General features: G+C 47.8%; 1 protein-coding gene across 1 annotated transcript; it reads left to right on the top strand.

Annotated features, from left to right (window-relative positions):
• Positions 1-1,912: 1,912 nt before the first annotated feature.
• On the top strand, positions 1,913-2,340 carry Pmar_PMAR002824 (hypothetical protein; the record flags this gene model as incomplete). Its single annotated transcript, XM_002779685.1, has 1 exon — positions 1,913-2,340. A coding segment is annotated over one exon (428 nt), but the record flags the coding sequence as incomplete, so codon positions are not given.
• Between the last annotated feature and the right edge of the window lie 463 nt (positions 2,341-2,803).

The following is a 2,803-nucleotide window of genomic DNA, read 5'->3' as shown; positions in this document are numbered from 1 at the left end:
TCACAATGGCTTCTAAAATGATGTGTTGGGATGCATTTCCCGCATTTCCATCTCGTTTATTGCAGCTTATCAATATTTCTAAGCTGGACCTAGCCCTATTCGCGAGTAAAAGGCACCCCACCCTACCATACCAGCCGTTGCAGAGAGACGTCCGCTTGGATGGTGCTGTCAATCGATCGGGTAAGGATGCCAATAAATAGTTTTGATCATTCCGATTCGATTGCCGTTTGCCGAGAGAAAGCAGGAGAGACTTGTTCGCTGGTGGCGATTGTCTCGCTACATTCATTTCTTCCCGAACGACTCTGCTTCGAAGTATCGAACAATTGACTCCTGGAGGAGCTCTGTCGTCTATAAGAGACTCCTTCTATGATAGATACTCGTCTTGTATTCAGAGACCGGGATACGCCTCATTGTAGTTTCAAAGTCACTTCCCTGAAATATGTCAGCAGCATCGTCAAAAAATCCCACCCGCGCAAAATCACCCACTGCAGGTAAATGCAAAAGTATTGTGGCTGGCAAAAATTGCTAATGCATTACCCCTTATTACATTGGTCATTACATTACTCCGTAGCTGCCCCTGTCCCCCTTTCCCCATGTTAGTTGGACATAAGATATTGTAAGACTTCATGCTCTCGTCCAGGATTGGAAGAGGGTTACGGGGAAGACTCGGTGAGTCAACAGTTTTGTTTTTGCCTGACGTCATGCCCATGCATTAATGTACCACTAACAGGCGAAGATCTCAGAACCCGATTCGTCGAATCTATCTCCTATCTCCCGTAGAACTGCTCCGACGATACTTTTGCGCGCGCCATACGCACGCATCAACATGTGGATTCGAACATTTCAAGACCAATCTCTGGTCACAGGATTTCAGTTTCAACCATACTTGAGAGGACACCCATTAGCGTAGAGATCTATGTGTACACGGATAATCAGCCGATTTCCACGGGCCATTTAAATTTAGCTTTTTCATTTGCAGCCCTATTCAATAGGCAGGTCGCACCTGCGCGATTGCGTGAAAGGTTTGGGCGCGCTCTCTCAGGGGCCCCCACCCCTGGCGCGCGCTGATGCCATCATGGCATATGTTGAAGCTTTGGGCAAAGCAGGTGCCCAACACCAAGTTGCTGCGCAGCGAAGTACGCCGCACGTGCACATCGTGCGTGAAACCGATATAAGCTGAGTACACGCAATCACAATCCGTGCTTGTCGGCCCTTTGTATTGCTGATACTGTTGGCATTGACACAGCTGGTTAGTCCATATCGTCATTGCCTCTCTCCCTATCTTCATTAAGAACATACGATAGTGAGGCAGAACCTGTTCGAACCCTTTCAAGGAAGTGTTACTTCTTCCCTTGTTCTTCTCCCCAAGGCGTCCGGTTGTACATGCGTGGCACGCATGATGTGTGACGCATCTCGGGACTATCCTGTCGAAAGGGTAGCAGGAGATGGACCTTCCACCAGGCATTGTATATGACTTTGATGACGCGTCGCTTAGAGTTACTTGAGCCCGTGCGCCCCAAGGAATGTTGTACGCATTGAGAGGAGCATCTTGCTCACTTCCTCTTCAGTTGTAACGTTCGAGCTAGCATTTTGTCCATCATGGCTAGTATTTCAGCACTGCTGCTTTTTGCAGGACTGCTCCTTGGGTCCAATGCTCAGTCTATCGGTACGTATCACTATGAAGAGAAGCAGAGTCCTACCGGAGATTTTTTCTCTCTCATATTCACTGTGGACGCGGACAGGCGTGTGTCTATGTTCTTCTACTGCGCGGCTGACCAACACTTTTCGGACGGAGCACTTCCACTCAAAAAACAAGGGGGGAGCCAAGACATCTACAGCATCGACTACAGCGGTACTTGTACCGGAACTGTCGAATGGTGGTATAACAAGGTTAGATCAACATGCCCATCAGGCGGTAAGCCTCCGCATTTCTTTCCCTATCATGGGAAGATCGTGAAGGGCGACCTCGAGACGTTAGAATTCTTATCACCAAATAAGGTCTTGACTAAGTTCGAGGGCCGTACTCTCTCCTTCTCCAAAATAGGACAGTATCTCACACCAGCTGTCTATCACTACTCTTCCCATACCTTCGATTTTCTATATGAGGTCTACGGAATTAATTCTCCGCAGCCCAACGATGCCAATATATGGATGAGCGTGAGGTGCAAGAACCAGCCGCTTCGTGGTCGCTTCCAAAGCGAGTTCCACGTTTCGCGTACTTCTAGTGACACCTCAATATACGTGGATAAGGATTATGAGATCTCCGTGGCCTCTGTACGTCGCCTGAACCAACTCAAGTTCTGGTTGAGGAGAAGATGTGCCACATCTGATGTGGTATAACTACTAGCCACGACGATTTCACTAAAGTACGTCAGGAGGTGGGTGGTAGATTTGCTCCAGAGGTTGTGGTCACTGTTCTGAATGGGGAAGAGATCTATCTTAGGAAACTTCCGTGAGGGGGAGTTAAACCTAATTTCAGAGGCTGGTGGTTGTCAGCGGTACTAGATGATCAACATTTCACTATGACGGATCAGTGGTCTTGATCGCTAGTGTCGCGTATGGCTTGAGTACTTCGACGATCTAACGATATGATGGAGCCGCCTCCAAGTGCAACCTTTTATTTACTTCTCTGTTCTTTGAACTTAACGGTGTTAAGTTCATACTCTTCTTTTTTGCTGTGCGTTGGTGCCTTCTTATTGATAGTCGTTCTCACGTACAGCACTTGAAGTGCATCACCTCAGGTGATCGATGATAGATGAGCTTGAGGGCTCCGAACTTATAGAGGATCTAGGATATCCTTCGT

The sequence above is a fragment of the Perkinsus marinus genome (genome assembly GCF_000006405.1).
Source record: "Perkinsus marinus ATCC 50983 genomic scaffold scf_1104296945870, whole genome shotgun sequence".
In the NCBI taxonomy this organism is placed as follows: Eukaryota; Perkinsozoa; order Perkinsida; family Perkinsidae; genus Perkinsus; species Perkinsus marinus.
The sequence above is the reverse complement of the archived record's forward strand: the minus strand, read 5'-3'. Positions and strand labels throughout refer to the sequence as shown.